The following is a 17918-nucleotide window of genomic DNA, read 5'->3' on the forward strand; positions in this document are numbered from 1 at the left end:
AATTGTACAATCAACTGCTTGGCCCTCTCTTTTCTTAGGAAGCAAAAATGGCTGCCTCTCTGTTAAATCCCAAAGCCCAGTATCATGCTCGCTCTATTAGCTTACCCTCTAGACCACACCCACTTGTTCCTGAATTTGATAAGCATTTGTGCAGATTAAGAACTTCTCAAGCTGCCTCATCATCATCATCAGTAAGTCACAGACTCAGTGGTCTTAAGGATCTGCATGACTGTGTAGATGATTTACTTCTGTTGCCACTTACTCAACAGACCCTAGCCCATCACCGCCATGAGAAATGGGTTAATGAGCTGTTGGATGGGTCTCTCAAGCTGTTGGATGTGTGTGGCACCGCTAAGGATGCCTTGTTGCAGACAAGGGAACATGCAAATGAACTTCAATCAAGTCTGAGAAGAAGGCGGGGAGGCCAAAATGGGATCTCAACTGAGGTTGGAGAATATTTAACCTCTAGGAAGAAGGTAAAGAAGGCAATGCACAAAGCCCTAAGGAATCTGAAGAGCATGGACAACAAGAGCAGATTCTCTCCCTTGAACAAAGACCCTGAGACTCTCTCCATGGTTAGCATGTTAAGGGAGGTAGAAGGAGTCACTCTCACAGTGCTTGAATCTTTGTTGTCCTCGATAGCAGGGGAAGCAGCAAGATCTAAACCAAGTAGTTGGTCTGTGGTCTCAAAACTGATCCACCACAAGCGTGTGGTATGTGAGGAGGCAGCAGGAGATCTCAGTGAATTTGAAAAGGTGGATTGTTCATTGTTCACCCTCATTGGCCACAAGACGAAATCTGTTAACCAGATTCACATTGATACCATACAAAATGCATTAGGAAAATTGGAATCAAGTATTGAAGATCTTGAAGAAGGGATAGAGTTCCTATCAAGGCATTTAATCAAAACCAGGGTGTCTTTCCTCAACATCCTCAGCCACTAGCTGAAAAAATGCATATTACAGTGTTATGGGCAATGGCCTATTAATTTTTGCATACTTGTACATGAATGAGAAATACAAATACAACTTTTTCTTTTTCATTCTAAATATTCTCCAATGCAAAATCTCTTTTGTTTCTTTTCCATGTGTTGTATGAACCTGCCTCTCAGGAAGGCGAGGAATCCACTTAGAAGGCATTCATGGTTTATGCCTAAGGAAAAATTTCCACCATGGATGAACTCAACTTTATAAGGAAAACATTGGCATAGTATTTTGCCAATGAATGAGGGGAGGAACAATAGCGCACTTTAGCTTTTACACAGAGGGACATGGTGAGGAAAGGGATTTCAATTTGTATCAGAACTTGAGCCATCTTCAGTTCTGCATTATTTGGTTATAGACAAATTCCCCAGAATCATCCAGAGTACAAACTTGATTATGCAGGAACTTGGAAAATGAAACTACTCATATTTCAGTTCCACATGGGCCAATTATTTCAACAAAAGATCAAAATTTACAAATATATGATGCACAAGATGCTCTCTGAGGGAAATTTGATCTTTTATGTCATGCTATTGCTCTTGATAAATTAGAGGTAATGGCTTTTGACACAAAACATGAATAGGCCAAAAGCTTGACAGTTTCATTATCAAATTCTTTTAGGCTTGTAGGAGCATTGTTGAGGAGGATACAAATTTTCAAATTGCAGGCTTGATTAACTCCCTCACCGTTTGATCTGTTTAGGCGTCAGATCAATACGGACGTGGAGAATCCTTGGATAAGAAGGTCCTCTGCATTACTAATTATGATTCCTGGAAATTTTTTGAATGGGTTAATGTTGATGCTGGGTTGTTTGCACTCGGTATTTTAACTGTCCTGTAGGTGAGGCAAGAAATTTAGGTGAGGAGTGCCATAAAACAGAGCGCCGCCCCTTCTCGACATCCGGAACCATTGGCAGCAAAAGCCAAAGGCCTGCACATAGCTCAAGTATCAGCCATTAGCATCCACATTTAATTTCTACCCAAAAAAAATGCCTGTTCAAATGCCAAAGTGCCATAGTCTGATTCTCTTGGCATGTGATTTCTATTCACATGCCACACTGCCATTCAATGCTATAGCAACACAAAGAAATGAAGGACAGATTACAAGAGAAATCAGTGAGTCAGACCACTTGTCCTCTGGGGAGATGCTAGCCCAGGTGGGCAATAGGCATCAGCTCAATGCTCTTTTTTGTGACTATCAGTATTCACATTGGTACACAGTATGAGATATATTCTTCACGTGTAGCTGTATGTTGCACACAATTATTGCAGAAAAAGAAAAAATGTGTATATGTACATGGGGAAAATCAGGGGGTTGGTTTTGTTAATTGTATGAGGAAACCATCACTCACAATGCCACTCGTGGGCTGCTTAGTTTAGCAGCTATTTTATGATAACACCTTGTTGAGAGTTATGCCTTAGTAGCTGCTGAGGGAAAGGCTGAAATAGTCAACCACATGCAATTGAAGTCAACGAGATTACTAGAATGCTGAAGCTATTTTTATGTTTCTGTTTTTGCTGTTGCTATTTTTATGTTTTTTTCTTTTAAGTTAAATTCTGATGCTATTTTGTAGGAGGTAGTTGTTTGTTCAACAAGTAGCTTGATTTGATGCTTTTTTTGAGGTCATATCTGTTACACAATCTGTATAAATTCAGCCTTATGATCAAATAAAAAGATGAGATCAGTAGCAGCATATCTCTGTTCTCTGTTGCTTGGTGTGTTAACCTCCCCTGCTTCCAACAGTTTGGTATCAGAGCATTTTTGTCTTGAGGGACCAGTGAGGTGTGTGAGCCTAAACACCATATACCAAACCTGAATCTGAAAACCTTGCAGAAATGGAAGAAGCAAGCTTCACAGCAGCACCACCAGTCTTCAATGGAGAAAATTACCAAACTTGGGCTGTCAGGATGACTGTTCATCTACAGGCTCTTGATGTCTAGGAAGCGATAGAGGAAGATTATGAAATTTCTCCACTTGGAGCCAATCCAACTGTGGCACAGATGAAAAACCATAAGGAGAAAAAGACGAGGAAGGCTAAGGCCAAGGCTTGCTTATTTTCTGTAGTCTCACCATTAATTCTCACCAGAATCATGCAACTTGAATCTGCTGCAGAAATCTGGAAGCATCTACGGGAAGAATATCAAGGCAATGAAAGAGTCAGAAATATGCAGGTGATGAATCTGATTCGAGAATTTGAAATGGTGAGGATGAAGGAGTCTCAAACCATAAAAGATTATGCAGAACAACTTCTTACCATAGCAAACAAGGTGAGGTTGCTAGGTAAAGAGTTGTTCAAAAAAATTTTGTCACACTTCCTGAAAAATATGAAGCTACAATTTCTTCTTTGGAAAACACAAAAGATTTGTCAAGTATCACCTTGGCAGAACTACTAAATGCTTTACAAGCTTTGGAACAAAGAAGACTCATGAGGCAAGGAAGTTCTGTAGAAGGAGCTTTTCAAGCAAAGACACAGACCAATGAAGGCAACACAAGAAGGAGGAAGAACAAAAAGAACAACAATAAGCCAAGCAACAACAACAATCAAAAAACTGGAACCTATCCACCCTGTCCTCATTGCAAGAAAACAAATCATCCTCAACAAAAATGTTGGTGGAGACCAGATGTGAAATGCAACAAATGTGGTAGACAGGGACACATAGAAAGGATCTGTAGAACTCAGCAGCAGCAGGGAGAAACCAATGTAGCAGCTGAACAATACCGGGAGGAGCAACTATTTTCAACAACATGTTTTGCAAACAGAAGCACCTTTGAAAGCTGGCTCGTGGACAGTGGTTGCACAAACCACATGACATATGATCAAGATCTCTTTAGGGAGATTGATAGGACAACTATTTCCGAAGTCAGAATTGGAAATGGTGAGTATATTCTAGTAAAAGGTAAAGGAACAGTAGCTATTGAAAGCCTAACAGGTTTAAAGCTCATTTCTGATGTTTTGTTTGTGCCTGACATTGACCAAAATCTGCTAAGTGTTGGACAGCTTGTTGAGAAAGGGTTTAAAGTTTGTTTTGAAGACAAAAATTGCATAATCAAGGATGCTGAAGGCAGAGAGGTGTTCAACATAAAAATGAAAGGCAAAAGTTTTGCCTTGAATATGTTAGAAGATGAGCAAATTGCTATTGCACAACATGAGAACAATACAATGCTTTGGCATAAAAGATTAGGGCATTTCCACCACAATGTCGTGCTCTACATGAAGAAGAATCAGATTGTAGAAGGACTCCCTGATTTGGAAGAAGAACTTCCTATATGTGCAGCCTGTCAATATGGGAAGCAAATAAGACTTCCTTTTCCTCAAAAAGCAGCATGGAAATCAACACAAAAACTACAATTGGTTCACACAGATGTTAGTGGACCTCAAAAGACACCATTTTTGAAAGGGAGTAAGTACTATATTGCATTTATTGATGACTTCACAAGATTTTGTTGGATTTATTTTCTCACTTACAAATCTGAGGTTGCTGATGTGTTTTTGAGATATAAGGCCATGGTTGAAAATCAAAGTGAATATAGAATCAAGGTTATAAGGTTGGATAATGGTACAGAATATACTTCAGAAAAATTCAACAAATTTTGTGAAGATGCAGGCATAGATCACCAGCTCACTGCACCATACACCCCACAGCAAAATGAGGTGGTCAAAAGAAAAAATAGAACAATAATGAAGATGACAAGATGTCTTTTGCATGAGAAAGAACTGCCAAAAAGTTTCTGGGCTAAAGCTGCAAATACAACAGTATTTTTGCTAAATAGACTACCAACAAAAGCATTGCAGAAACAGACACCTTTTGAGGCCTGGTTTGGTTATAAGCCTATGCTAATGAATTTAAAGACCTTTGGTTGCTTATGTTTCTCTTATGTTCCTCAGGTGAAAAAAGACAAGCTAGATAAAAAGTAAGAACCAGGAATTTTCATTGGATACAGCAGCACCTCAAAAGCTTACAGAATCTACTTGCCACAAAATAGTAAAATTGTGGTAAATAGAGATGTTAAGTTTTTGGAAATGGAGAAATGGAGCTGGGATGAGCAGAATCAACAATATATTGATGAAGATGTTGATGAACTTCTAGTTAGAGGTTTCAGGACACTTTTTGATATTTATCAAAGGTGTAATATAGTTGTTCTTGAACCTGCAGGGTTTGTTGAAGCTGCTGAAAATAAAAGATGGAGGGTTGTAATGCAGGAGGAGCTAAATATGATTGACAAGAACAACACTTGGGAGCTAGTAGATAGACCTTCACACAAAAAACCTATTGGGGTTAAGTGGGTTTACAGAACCAAACTCAATTCTGATGGTTCTATAAACAAACATAAAGCAAGGCTAGTTGTCAAAGGGTATGCACAAATGTTTGGTGTTGACTTTTAGGAAACCTTTGCACTAGTAGCTCGTTTGGATACAATCAAGATGTTGTTGGCTCTTGCAGCTCAAAGAAAATGGAAAATTTATCAACTAGATGTGAAGTCAGTATTTTTGAATGGCTACCTGGAGGAAGAGATTTTTGTCGAACAACCAGAAGGTTTTGCTATCAAAGGAAAAGAAGAAAAAGTATACCTTCTTAAAAAGGCCTTGTATGGGTTAAGACAAGCCCCTAGAGCCTGGTACAGCAGGATTGACACTCACCTGCTAACTTTAGGCTTTCACAAGAGCTTGAGTGAATTTACACTCTACATTAAGAAGATTGAAGAAGATATATTAATTGTTTCTCTATATGTTGATGATTTGCTTGTAACAGGAAGTAATGCAGGGTTTGTGAACAAATTCAAGGCTGAAATGGAGCAGGTCTTTGAGATGACAGACCTAGGTGAGATGTCTTACTTCTTGGGAATGGAAGTACACCAGAAGCAAAATGAGATTTTCATCTGCTAACAAAAATATGCCAAAGAAATTCTGAAGAAATTCAAAATAGAGGAATGCAAACCTACATCTACCCCTATGAACCAGAAAGAGAAGTTCTGTAAGGAGGACGATGCTGAAAAGGTAGATGAAGGACTTTATCGAAGCATGATTGGATGCTTAATGTACTTGACTGCAACAAGACCCGATATAATGCATGTTGTAAGTCTACTTTCGAGATACATGCATTGTGCTAGTGAAATTCATTTCCAGGCAGCAAAGTGTGTGATAAGATATGTTAAAGGCATTGTGGATTATGGCATTAAGTTCAGTCAAGTTCAAAGTTTCAATTTTCATGGATTTTCTGATAGTGATTGGGCTGGTTGTGTTGACGATATGAGAAGTACTTCAGGCTGTTGTTTTAGCTTTGGTTCTGGTGTTTTTTCATGGAGTTCAAGGAAGCAAGAAGTCGTGGCTCAATCCACAGCTGAGGCAGAGTATATTGCTGCTGTTGCAGCTGTAAATCAAGCCTTATGGCTTAGAAAGTTGCTGACAGATTTGGATATGAAGCAAGAAGTGAGTACAAAGGTGTTTGTAGACAACCAAGCCACTATATCTATTGCAAATGATCCAGTTTTTCATGGTAAAACAAAGCACTTCAAGATTAAATTGTATTTTCTGAGGGAAGTACAGAAAGAAGGAGATATACAGCTAGTTTACTGCAATACAGAAAGTCAGAATGCAGATATTCTGACTAAAGCTCTTCTAAAATAAGATTTGAGTTTCTACGAGAAAGACTTGGAGTTTGCAGCTCCTAAGTCAAGGAGGAGTGTTGAGAGTTATGCCTTAGTAGCTGCTGAGGGAAAGGCTGAAATCGTCAACCACATGCAATTGAAGTCAACGAGATTACTAGAATGCTGAAGCTATTTTTATGTTTCTGTTTTTGCTGTTGCTATTTTTATGTTTTTTTTTTTTAAAGTTAAATTCTGATGCTATTTTGTAGGAGGTAGTTGTTTGTTCAACAAGTAGCTTGATTTGATGCTTTTTTTGAGGTCATATCTGTTACACAATCTGTACAAATTCAGCCTTATGATCAAATAAAAAGATGAGATCAGTAGCAGCATATCTCTATTCTCTGTTGCTTGGTGTGTTAACCTCCCCTGCTTCCAACACACCTTCTAGTGTTACGTTATGTAAAGATAAGCATGGGGTTTTACAAGTTAAACTAATTGGATGGTGAGTTGGAGAGCTGGTTGGAGGGGGACATTGCATGAACATCACCAAGATAGCATTTAGATCCAAATCAAAATCATGTTAGTGCTCATTGAAAGTTGAAGAGGATGAGATTCCTCATATCTCCTTGCTCCATGGTATATATGGTATAGGTGGCCAAGGAAGGCAAATTGAAAGACTGAATTCTACATTCAACTGCTAGGTCTTCTCTTTTCCCAGGAAGGAAAAATGGCCACAAAAGCCTAGTATCATGTTCGGTCAATCAGCTTGCCCTCTAGGCCACACCCTCTCATTCCTGAATTTGATGAGCATTTGTGAAGATTAAGAGCTTCTCAAGCTACCTCTTCATCATTATCAATAAACCACAAATTGAGTGGACTTAAAGATCTACATGATTGTGTAGATGACTTGCTTCTGTTACCGCTTACTCAACAGACCTTAGCCCAACACCGCCGTGAGAAATGTGTTGATGAGCTGTTGGATGGATCTCTTAAGCTGTTGGATGTGTGTGACACTCCTAAGGATGCCTTTTTACAGACAAGGGAACATGCACATGAACTTCAATCAAGTTGCGAAGAAGGTGGGGAGGTGAAAATGGGATCTCAACTGAGGTTGAGGAATATTTAACCTCTAGGAAGAAGGTAAAGAAGGCAATGCACAAGGCCCTAGGGAATGTGACGGGCATGGAGAACAAGTGCAGTTTCTCTCCCTTGAACAAAGACCCTGAAACTATCTCCTTGGTTTGCATGTTAAAAGAGGTGGAAACAGTCACTCTTACAGTGCTTGAATCTTTGTTGTCCTCAATAGCAGGGGCAGCAGCAAGATCTAAACCAAGTAGCTGGTCTTTGGTCTCAAAACTGATCCACCACAAGTGTGTCGCTTGCGAGGAAGCAGCAGGATATCTTAGTGAATTTGAAAAGGTGGATAGTTCATTGTGCACACTCATTGGCCACAAGACCAAATCTGTTAACCAGATGCCTCTTGATAATGTACAAAATGTATTAGAGAAATTGGAATCAAGTATTGAAGATCTTGAAGAAGGGATAGAGTTCCTATCAAGGCATTTAATCAAAACCAGGGTGTCTCTCCTCAACATCCTCAACCACTAGCTGAAAAATGCATAAGACAGTGTCAAGGGCAATGGCCTATTAATTTTTGCGTACTTGTACATGGATGAGAAATACAAATACAATTTTTTTCTTTTTCATTCCAAAATTTTCTCCAATACAAAATCAACACTGTTCTTTTGTTTCCTTTCCTTCTATGATGTATTATATGAGCTACCATCTCAGTAAGTAAAGGAATCCACTTAGAAGACATTCATGGTTTGTATCTAGGGAAAGATTTCCACTGCGGATGAACTTAACTTTATAAAGGAAAACATTAGCAAAGTATTTTGCTACTGTATGGGCATGGAGAATCCTTGGATGAAGAAGGTGCTCTCATTGATAATCTTGATTCTTGGAAATCCTAAGAAATGGCCAATGTCGATGTTGTGTTGCTTCCACTCAGTATTTTAATTGTCATGCAGGTGGCCATAAACAGAAGTGTCCCTTCTCAACATCCAAAACCATTAGCAGCAAAAGCAAAAGGCCAGCACATAACTCAAGCATCAGCCATTAGCATCCACATTTAGTTTCTTCCCAAGAAAAATGCCTGTTCAAATACCAAAGGGCCATAGCCTAATTCTCTTTAACAGTGATTTCTATTCACATGCCACAGTGCCATTCAATGCTATTGTAGAAACATAAAGGAATAAAAGGAGAGACTACAAGAGAAATTAGTGAGTCAGACCTCCTGTCCTATGAGGAGATGCTGGCCCAAGTGGATAGCAAGCATCATTTCAATGCTTGTTCTCATGAACATCAATATTCACATTGGTACACAATATGAGATTAAGTTAGTCTTTACCTGTAGTTGTGTCACACACTTATTGCAGAAAAAGACTGGAAGAAATCTGTATAAATACATTGGGGAAATCAGGAGGTTGGTTTTGTTAATTGTATCAGGAAAACATCAATCTCAATGCCACTCGTGTGCTGCTTAGTTTATCATCTATCTTATGATAATAATATCTAGTGTTGCATTAAAGATAAGCATGTGGTTTTAGAAGTTAAATTAATTGGATGGTGAGTTGGATAACTGGTTGGAGGGAGACATTGCATGAACATTGCCGAGATAGCATTTAGATCCAAATCAAAATCAGGTTACACTCATTGAAAGTTGAAGAGGATGAGATTCCTCTTGTCTCTTCGCTCCATAATATATATGGTATAGGTGGCCAAGGAAGGCTGATTGCAAGGCTGAGTTCTACATTCAACTGCTAGGTCTTCTCTTTCCCTGTGAAGAAAAAATGGCCTACTCTCCTTTAAACCTGAAAGCCCAGTATCATGTTCGCTCAATCAGCTTACCCTCTAGGCCACACCCTCTCATTCCTGAATTTAATGAGCATTTGTGCAGATTAAGAGCTTCTCAAGCTGCCTCATCATCATCATCATCATCATCATCAATAAGCCACAGACTGAGAGGCCTTAAAGATCTACATGACTCTGTAGATGATTTGCTTCTGTTGCCACTTACTCAACAGACCTTAGCCCAACACCGCCACGAGAAATGGGTTGATGAGCTGTTGGATGGATCTCTCAGGCTGTTGGATGTGTGTGGCACTGCTAAGGATGCCTTGTTGCAGACAAGGGAACATTCACATGAATTACAATCAAGTCTGCGCAGAAGGCAGGGAGGTGAAAATGGGATCGCAGCTGAGGTTGGGGAATATTTAACTTCGAGGAAGACGGTAAAGAAGGCAATGCACAAGGCCCTAAGGAATCTGAAGGGCATGGAGAACAAAAGCAACTTCTCTCCCTGGAACAAAGATCCTGATACCATCTCCATTGTTACAATGTTAAAAGAGGCGGAAACAGTAACTCTCACAGTGCTTGAATCTTTGTTGTCCTCAATAGCAGGGGTAGCAGCAAAATCAAAACCAAGTAGCTGGTCTTTTGTCTCAAAACTGATCCATCACAAGCATGTGGCATGTGAGGAAGCAGCAGGAGATCTTAGCGAATTTGAGAAGGTGGATGCTGCATTATGCAACCTCATTAGCGGCAAGACTAAATCTCTCAGGCCTGTGCACATTGATGATGTGCAAAACAAGATAGGGAAATTAGAAACAAGCATTCAAGGTCTTGAAGAAGGGATAGAGTTCCTATCCAGACATTTAATCAAAACCAGGGTGTCCATCCTCAACATCCTCAGCCACTAGCTCAAAAAAAAGCATGTTCCAGTGTCATGGGCCATGGCCTACTAATTTTTGCATACTTGTACAGGAACGAGAAATACAAATACAATTCTTTCTTTTCCATTCCAATATTTTCTCTAATGCAAAATCAACACTATCCTTTTTTTTTCCTTTCCTCCTATGATGTATTATATGAGCTACCATCTCAGTAAGGCAAGGAATCCACTTAGAAGGCATTCATGGTTTGTATCTAGGGAAAGATTTCGACTGCAGATGAACTCAATTTTATAAAGGAAACCATTAGCAAAGTATTTTGCTACTGTATGAGGGGGTGAACAATTGTGCACTTCAGCCTTTATGAATAAGGACATGGTGAGAAAGGGGGATTTCAATTTGTTTCAGAAATTGAGACATCTTCAATCTTGCATTATTTAGCTATAGATAAATTCCCCAGAATCATCCAGAGTAAGAACTTGATTATGGAAGTAGTTGGAAAATGAAATATGAAAAGGGGAAAGGCTTGACAATTTTTCATTATCAAATTCTCTTAGGCCTATGGGCAGGATTCCGAATTCTCAAATTATTGGCTTGATTCTTGGAATGAGAAAAGGAGTTAAGTCACTACTTGATCCATTTAGGCATCAGATCAACATGGACATGGAGAAACCTTGGATGAAGATAAATCAGAGCGCCCCTTCTCAACATCCAAAACCATTAGCAGCAAAAGCAAAAGGCCTGCCATTAGCATCCACATTTAATTTCTTCCCAAGGAAAAATGCCTGTTCAAATGTATGCCAAAGAGCCACAGTCTGATTCTCTTGGCAGTGATTTCGTTTCACATGCCACACTGCCATTCAATGCTAGTGTAGCAACACAAAGAAATAAAAGGATAGATTACAAGAGAAATTTGTGAGTCAGACTGGTTGTCCTCTGGGAAGATGCTGGCCCCAGGTTGGCAGCAGGTATTTTTCTCATCAATATCAATATTTACATTGGTACACAATACGAGATTTAGTTAGTCCTCACGTGTAGTTGTCATGCACACAATTATTCCAGAAAAAGACGTGATCAAATGTGTATTTATACAGAGGGCAAATCAGGGGGTTGGTTTTGCTAATTGTATAAGGAAACCATTAATCTCAATGCCAGTCGTGGGCTGCTTAGTTTATCAGCTATTTTATAATAACACCTTCTAGTGTTACATTATGTGAAGATAAGCATGCAGTCTTACTTAAACTAATTGGATGGTGAGTTGGAGAAGTGGTTGGAGGGAGACATTGCATGAACATCGCCAAGATAGCATTTAGATCCAAATCAAAACCATGTTACCACTGATTGAAAGTTGAAGGGGATGAGATTCCTCATGTCTCCTCTATCTCCATAATATATATGCCATAGGTGGCCAAGGAAGGCAAATTGCACGGCTGAATTCTACATTCAACTGCTAGGTCTTCTCTTTTCCCAGGAAAGAAAAAAATGGCATTCTCTCCTTTAAACACAAAATCCCAGTATCATGTTCGGTCAATCAGCTTGCCCTCTAGGCCACACCCTCTCATTCCTGAATTTGATGAGCATTTGTGCAGATTAAAAGTTCCTGAATCCACCTGTTCATCATCATCAATAAGCCACAAACTGAGCGGCCTTAAAGATGTACATGATTGTGTAGATGATTTGCTTCTGTTGCCACTTACTCAACAGGCCTTAGCCCAAAACTGCCTTGAGAAATGGGTTGATGAGCTGTTAGAAGGATCTCTCAAGCTGTTGGATGTGTGTGGCACTGCCAAGGATGCCTTGTTGCAGACCAGACAACATGCATATGAACTTCAATCAAGCATTCGCAGAAGGCGGGGAGGTAAAAATGGGATCTCAACTGAGGTTGAGGAATATTTAACCTCTAGGAAGAAGGTAGTGAAGGCAATTCACAAGGCCCTAAAGACTCTAAAGGGCATGGAGAACAAGTGCAGCTTCTCACCCTTGAACAAAGACCCTGAAACCATATCCATGGTTAGCATGTTAAGAGAGGTGGAAACAGTCACTGTCACAGTGCTTGAATCTCTGTTATCCTCAATAGCTGGGGCAACAGCACGATCAAAACCAAGTGGCTGGTCTTTGGTCTCAACACTGATGCACCAGAAGCGTGTCGCATTTGAGGATGCAGCAGTAGATCTTAGTGAATTTGAGAAGGTGGATGCTGCATTGTACCCCCTCATTGGCCACAAGGGTAGATCAGTTAATCTAGTGCATGTTGATAGAGTGCGGAATGAGTTAGAAAAATTGGAATCAAGCATTCAAGATCTTGAAGAAGGGATAGAGTTCCTCCCCAGGCGCTTAATCAAAACCAGGGTGTCTCTGCTGAACATCCTCAGCCACTAGCTCAAAAAAAAAATCGTATAGGCACCAAAAAATTTTGTTACAGAAGCTCAGCTATACATCCTTGTACATGAACAAAAAATATTTGTACTATTTTTTATATATCAATATATATTCTTGCACAAACATTTGTTATTCTCATCAATTACATTGTGTGTCAAGTGCAATTCAGTTTAAAAACCAATGATAGTTTTTACCAAATGAAATCTCATGTCATTTGATTCTAAGAAATAAGCTTTTGCCCAAATTAGAATCACCAAAGGGCCAGTAAGAGACCATCACCAACCCAAGAATTATATAATTGCCTATCATATATTAGAGCACATAATCCATATGTGTCATCCATGATTATATTACCAAAACAGTTGTTCATTTCTCAGGTGCTAGTTTGTACTAACTGCTGGTGTTAAGACCTAATAACAGAGGAGCAAAATCCTAATGAAATTACATAGAAGAAATACAATGTTGTGTTTTTGTTATCATAGTAATCTAAATTCATTCTTCTTAAGAATCCCTACTCAAAATCCACATGGCAGTTCAATGTTGCTGTATCAACAAGAAGAAATAAAAGATCTTTTTTGTCATCTTCTTAATTATCGTGATGATCAAGAAAAGAAATATGCATGCATGGGTGAGGCAGATGTCTTGTCTTCCAGAGAGGCAGGCCCCAGAAGAGTAGGAGGCATCATCCCAGTTTTGTTTGTTGAATATATAAACTCAGCATAGCCTATAAAATGTGCAGTTGTTTCACATAATTATTGTATGCATGCATTGAACAAAGTAAGGAAATGGCCTTATTAGTTGAATCAGAGAAGAGACTATCAATGCCATTCGTGCATTTCATAGTTTATGAATTATTTTATGATATATTTCCATTATGTCAATATAAGCCTGTGATTTTACAAGTTAAACTAATTGATTGCTGAGTTGTAGAACTGGCTGGAGGGAGACATTGTTGAACATTGCCAAAGTAGCATTTAAATCCATGCCAAAATCATTCACTGAAAGTGGAGGAGGATGAGATTCCTCATGTCTCCTTGCTTCAGAATATATATTGGGTAGATGCCAGAGGCAGGCATATTGCAAGGCTGAATTGTACATTCAACTGCTAAGTCTTCTCTTTTCCAGGAAGAAAAAAATGGCTGCCTCTCCTTTAAACCTGAAAACCCCTTGTCATGCTCGCTCTATTAGCTTGCCCTCTGCACCACACCCTCTCATTCCTGAGTTCAATGCACACTTGAGAAGATTAGGAGCTTCTGAACCCGCCTCATCATCAATAAGCCATAAGCTCAATGGCCTTAAAGATCTACATGATTGTGTAGATAATTTGCTTCTATTGCCACTCACCCAAAAAACATTAGCCCAACACTATGATGAGAAATGGGTTGATGAGTTGTTGGATGGATCTCTGAGGCTGTTGGATGTGTGTGGCACTGCTAAAGATGCCTTGTTGCAGACAAAGGAACATGCACATGAACTTCAATCAAGTATGCGCAGAAGGCGAGGAGGTGAAAGTGGGATCTCATCTGAGGTTGTGGGATATTTAACCTCTAGGAAGAAGGTAAAGAAGGCAATCCACAAGGCCCTAAAGGATCTGAAGGGCATGGAGAAAAAGTGCAGCTTCTCACCCTTGAACAAAGACCCTGAGACCATCTCCATGGTTAGCATGTTAAGAGGGGTGGAAACTGTCACTCTCAAAGTGCTTGAATCTCTGTTGTCCTCAATAGCAGGGGAAACAGCACAGTCAAATCCAAGTGGCTGGTCCTTGGTTTCAAACCTGATGCGGCACAAGCACATTGCATGTGAAGAAGCAACAACAATAGATCTTGGTGAATTTGAGAAGGTGGATTCTGCATTGTTCACCCTTACTGTCCACAAGACTAAATCCAACCCAATGCACATTGATATTGTGCAAACTGAGTTAGGGAAATTGGAAATAAGCATTCAAGATCTTGAAGAAGGATTAGAATTCCTATACAGGCGTTCAATCAAGACCAGGGTGTCTTTTCTCAACATCCTCAGCCAGTAGATGAAAATTCCATATTGTAATGTCATTGAGCAATGGCCTGTTGAGTTTTGCATACTTGTACATGGATGAGAAATAAAAATATATACATAAAATATATATATATATATATATATATTTACTCTAAATCACATCTCTTATGATCAAATTAGTGCGATTGTACTGCTTGTTTTCCTTTATCGAGCTATGGTTGCAGCCCCCTAAGGAGGATTATGAGGCCATAGCATACATATATGGCATTCACTTCAGTGATATAATGGTGAAATCTTGATTGTGGAAATACTTGGACAATGGAACTAGTTGTGCTTTTTAGATGTAGAATTCCTCCTCAGGTTGGTTTTTCAAATATTGGCTAATACTTCCCTGCCTCCTTCCAAAAAGGAAAAAAATAAAAAATAAAAATTAAAAGAGAGAAAAAAACATTAACAGAAATAGTCCACTGTCTGATTATGTTACAAAGGATTACAGATAATTAAGTTTGATTCTATGCTTGTAAAATTCCATTTTGTTTGCAGCCTGGTTTGGTCATCATCCAGCTAGAGTTACATTCTGTTTTTGCAAGATTTCCATCTCATTCAACCGGGGCACCTCATTACTGCTCTTCCCCATGTTTTAGTTGAAGATGGCCAACCAATTTTCTTCCCTTCACAAAAGAACATGTGCTGATTGTCTTCTTGTTGGGGGACCTAACTGATCTTATCAAATTTCTACTCTGTCAAGAGCATGGACTAGTTGCATATATGGATCTGGCGTTCCCTTTAGGCAGCAATGGTGTTCATAGCTTGCCTGAGTTGCTTGATTAATTAATTAACAATGATTACAACAATTATAGATGCATGTGCATCTTCAGTCTGAGGGCGTGTGAGGCAGCAGAAGCAGAAGTAGTTGCACAAACTAAGGACCATGGAAGCTGCTTCACTGTGGGCAAGATGGGGTTAGCAATTCTCAAAATTTGAATAGGCCTCACCTGATGGCAGCACTGCTTTTAAGATTGAACATGGAAAATTATGAGTCCTCTGTGAAGTGTAGAACTTCATCTGAGCTTCACTTCATTTCCCTCTTAGCAGTAATAAGTATACTGAAAAGAGAAGGTAAATCAAGCCCTTAAATCTTGTCTAAACTGTTGTTATGCAGAGAAAGGAGTAAAGAAATATGCATATATACATAGGGAAATTAATGGGGATGGTTTAAATTGTTACTGGATTCAGAGGAGACTATCAAGTTTCAACGCCACTTGTGCATTGCATATTTTATGAATTGTTCTGAAATATATTTTTTGCTGGTGTTGCATTATGTCAAGATAAACTTGTGATTTTCAGGTTGAACTAATTGAATGATGAGTTGGAGAACTGGTTGGAGGGAGACATTGCACGAAAATCGGTGGGGTAGCTTTTAGGTTCAACTCAAAATCATGTTACCACTCATTGAAAGTTGAAGAGGATGAGATTCCTCATGTTTCCTTGCTGCAGGATTTATATATAGTGTAAATACCAAAGGCAGGCAAATCGCAAGGCTTGGCCCTCTCTTTTCTCAGGAAGCAAAAAATGGCTGCCTCTCCTTTAAACCCCAGAGCCCAGTATCAAGCTCGCTCTATTAGCTTGTCCTCTAGACCACACCCTCTTGTTCCTGAATTTGATGAGCATTTATGCAGATTAAGAGCTTCTCAAGCTGCCTCGTCCTCATCATCATCAATAAGCCACAGACTGAGTGGGCTTAAAGATCTACATGATTGTGTAGATGATTTACTTCTGTTGCCACTTACTCAACAGGCCTTAGCCCAACACCGCCATGAGAAATGGGTTGATGAGCTGTTGGATGGATCTCTCAAGCTGTTGGATGTGTGTGGCACTGCTAAGGATGCCTTGCTGCAGACAAGGGAACATGCACATGAACTTCAATCAAGTCTGCGAAGAAGGCGGGGAGGCGAAAATGGGATCTCAACTGAGGTTGGAGAATATTTAACCTCTAGGAAGAAGGTAAAGAAGGCAATCCACAAGGCCCTAAGTAATCTGAAGAGCATGGAGAAGAAGTGCAGCTTCTCTCCCTTGAACAAAGACCCTAAGACTCTCTCCATGGTTTACATGTTAAGGGAGGTGGAAGCACTCACTCTCACAGTGCTTGAATCTCTGTTGTCCTCAATTGCAAGAGCAACAGGACAATCCAAGCCAAGTGGGTGGTCTTTGGTTTCAAAGCTGATGCATCATAAGCGTGTGGCATGTGAAGACGCAGCAATAAATCTTACTGAATTTGAGAAAATGGATGCGGCATTATCCATCCTCATTGGCCTCAAGACCAAATCTGTTAACCTGGTGCAGATTCATAATATGCAAAATGAGTTGGGAAAATTGGAATCAAGCATTCAAGACCTTGAAGAAGGGATAGAACTCCTGTCCAGGTGTTTAATCAAAACCAGGGTCTCTCTTCTCAACACCCTCAGCCACTAGATCAAAAATTATGTTGTAGTCTCATGTGCAAAGGCTAGGCCTATTGTTCTTAGAATACTTGTAAATGAATGAGAATTACAAAATATATACATATCTTTATCTTTGATTCCATTTCACATCTATTATGGAAAAACCAACATTGTTATGCTACTTTTTTTTTTCCTTCTGTAAGGTTTTGTATGAGTTATGGGCTCAATCACATTCGGAGTAAAAGAAATTTAATATCTAGTCTTGATACAATGAGGCAAATGGGCTAAACACCTGAATTAATTTCCATTATTATCATTTTTTGGTTTGTTACTTTATTCATGGAGAGTAATCAATCTCATGTAAATATTAATAAAATCAATCACTAATGTGAATACAGGAATATGACGTGGAAAAACCACCTCACAACCTTGTATATAAAAAAATCATGGGTGGTCTTTTGACCGTTAAATAATTCACTAATTATGAAAAAAGAGTACACCATTTTATATGGTCGGATTCGCCTGCTCTCTAGAGTCTTATACCATCAACACTTATACTCCTTTTCCACATCTCCAACACAACATCGTGTATGCTCTTACTAGATCCCTCAAAGCCTCTATTAAAGTTTCATGATGAGATTTCTAACCTATAGTTTAGCCAAATGTACTCTTAAGATAGATCTTAAAAGATTTTCATACCCTCATAGGATTTATGAAAATTCATATCTTTTTAATAAAAAATCTCTATCTGTACTTGTAAAACATTTTCAAAATTATAGAGAGTTTCTTAATTTTAAAGCATT

General features: G+C 39.2%; 6 protein-coding genes across 6 annotated transcripts; all 6 read left to right on the forward strand.

Moving 5' to 3' along the window:
• The first annotated feature begins 47 nt into the window (after positions 1-47).
• On the forward strand, positions 48-944 carry LOC100267495 (uncharacterized). The gene has a single exon (XM_002281679.3). It carries the CDS (start codon positions 48-50, stop codon positions 942-944), a length of 897 nt encoding a protein of 298 aa, XP_002281715.1.
• A 6777-nt stretch (positions 945-7721) lies between these two features.
• On the forward strand, positions 7722-8177 carry LOC100265938 (uncharacterized). Its single transcript, XM_019218824.1, has one exon. It carries the CDS (start codon positions 7722-7724, stop codon positions 8175-8177), a length of 456 nt encoding a protein of 151 aa, XP_019074369.1.
• Positions 8178-9421: 1244 nt separating this feature from the next.
• Positions 9422-10330, forward strand: LOC100262338 (uncharacterized). The gene has a single exon (XM_002281691.1). The coding sequence runs from the start codon at positions 9422-9424 to the stop codon at positions 10328-10330; it is 909 nt and encodes a 302-aa protein (XP_002281727.1).
• A 1452-nt stretch (positions 10331-11782) lies between these two features.
• On the forward strand, positions 11783-12679 carry LOC100257230 (uncharacterized). Its single transcript, XM_002281701.3, has one exon. The coding sequence runs from the start codon at positions 11783-11785 to the stop codon at positions 12677-12679; it is 897 nt and encodes a 298-aa protein (XP_002281737.1).
• A 1135-nt stretch (positions 12680-13814) lies between these two features.
• On the forward strand, positions 13815-14705 carry LOC100260729 (uncharacterized). The gene has a single exon (XM_002278896.3). It carries the CDS (start codon positions 13815-13817, stop codon positions 14703-14705), a length of 891 nt encoding a protein of 296 aa, XP_002278932.1.
• Positions 14706-16080: 1375 nt separating this feature from the next.
• LOC100252108 (uncharacterized) lies at positions 16081-17226 on the forward strand. Its single transcript, XM_002281713.4, has one exon. It carries the CDS (start codon positions 16247-16249, stop codon positions 17144-17146), a length of 900 nt encoding a protein of 299 aa, XP_002281749.1. The 5' UTR covers positions 16081-16246; the 3' UTR covers positions 17147-17226.
• The last annotated feature ends 692 nt before the right edge of the window (positions 17227-17918 follow it).

The sequence above is a fragment of the Vitis vinifera genome, chromosome 3, assembly GCF_030704535.1.
Source record: "Vitis vinifera cultivar Pinot Noir 40024 chromosome 3, ASM3070453v1".
Classification (NCBI taxonomy): Eukaryota; Viridiplantae; Streptophyta; class Magnoliopsida; order Vitales; family Vitaceae; genus Vitis; species Vitis vinifera.